The 1182-nt window shown below is 45.1% G+C and overlaps 1 protein-coding gene across 1 annotated transcript; it reads right to left on the bottom strand.

Annotated features, from left to right (window-relative positions):
• Nucleotides 1-241: 241 nt before the first annotated feature.
• On the bottom strand, nucleotides 242-670 carry LOC136043609 (uncharacterized). The gene has a single exon (XM_065728515.1). It carries the CDS (start codon nucleotides 668-670, stop codon nucleotides 242-244), a length of 429 nt encoding a protein of 142 aa, XP_065584587.1.
• Nucleotides 671-1182: the final 512 nt, after the last annotated feature.

Raw genomic sequence — 1182 nt, 5'->3', positions numbered from 1 at the left:
TCCGTACACAGAGCTCACGTTGGCTGATCTGGCTGACATACTGGCGTCATGTGTGCCACTTGAGGATATAGTTGATCCGAGATATGTAAATTGCCTTACGACATCGGCAGCTTGGCCGTTATTCTCAAGAGTTGAGAGTGGTGCTGATGCAGTATTTTCTATGGGCATGATCTTTGTTTTCTTCAAGTTGATTTGCAGCGCAACCCTAGAGGCTGCACAGGATAGTGTCTCGAGTGCAGACTTAAGTTGGTCGATATTGTCCTACATCATCTACAAAGGCAATATCAGACAGAGTCTTCACAGCATAACTGTTGCTGAAAGAGTGGGCATGTTGAGTCTCGTTCAGGATGTGTTCAATGACGCAGCTACATAGCTCAGGTGCAGTAGTGCATCCTTGCCATACTCCATTTTGTATGAGGAAGGAAGAAGAAAGCTTCCCGTCAAACAGGATAGTACTTTCTTTGTTGCTGTAAAGTTCTTTGAATAGGCTGGCTATCTTTGCGGGTAGACCCGCAGCTTTCAGGATTATCCAAAGGGACGGTCTGTCAATAGTGTCAAAGGCAGAACGAATGTCAATTAAAGCTATGTAGGATTTTTTATTTAATTCCACTGTCTTCTCATTGATCTGTCTAACCATGTGAATCTGCTCAATTGTCGAACTCCCTGGCATGAATCCGGCTTGTTTGGGGCGGTGCAAAGTATGAAGGAGACTTTTGATCGTTTCTGAAGTAGCATCGCAAACAGCTTTCCAGGAACAGACAGTAGGGAATTACCGCAGTAGTTGCTGTAGTCCGTCTTACTTCCTTGCGCTTAATCACTGGCACAAGGATTCCTTTCTTACAATCTTATGGTATAACTTCAGTGAGCCAGATTATGCTGAACGCCATCTGCAGCCAGAGTATCATTGCAGGGCCGTCTGTTGTGAGTAGCTCAGACGTGATGCCACAAGTGCTGGCTAATTTCTTGTTCTTAAGTTTCTGTACGGCCGATCTCATCTCCTCAGGAGAAAATTCATCACCGTCGGGGACAGCGGTAGCTTCTTCAGCAGCAGCAACTAGCCCTGGGTCAATGCAATTGGGTTGATCTGAATTGAGCATTATTCCGTATTGTTTCTTCCATAGACCAAGACATTTGGACTGATCGTATATGGTTTCTCTATTCGCTGCTTTCAGGCTTGTGAAC

Source organism: Artemia franciscana, unplaced genomic scaffold, assembly GCF_032884065.1.
Source record: "Artemia franciscana unplaced genomic scaffold, ASM3288406v1 Scaffold_757, whole genome shotgun sequence".
NCBI classification, from domain to species: domain Eukaryota; kingdom Metazoa; phylum Arthropoda; class Branchiopoda; order Anostraca; family Artemiidae; genus Artemia; species Artemia franciscana.
This window is presented reverse-complemented; position numbering and strand designations above follow the sequence as displayed.

Bases quoted from the DNA above. Each gene is read 5' to 3' on its own strand.
- LOC136043609 (XM_065728515.1), bottom strand. From the start codon at position 670: ATGCCAGGGAGTTCGACAATTGAGCAGATTCACATGGTTAGACAGATC.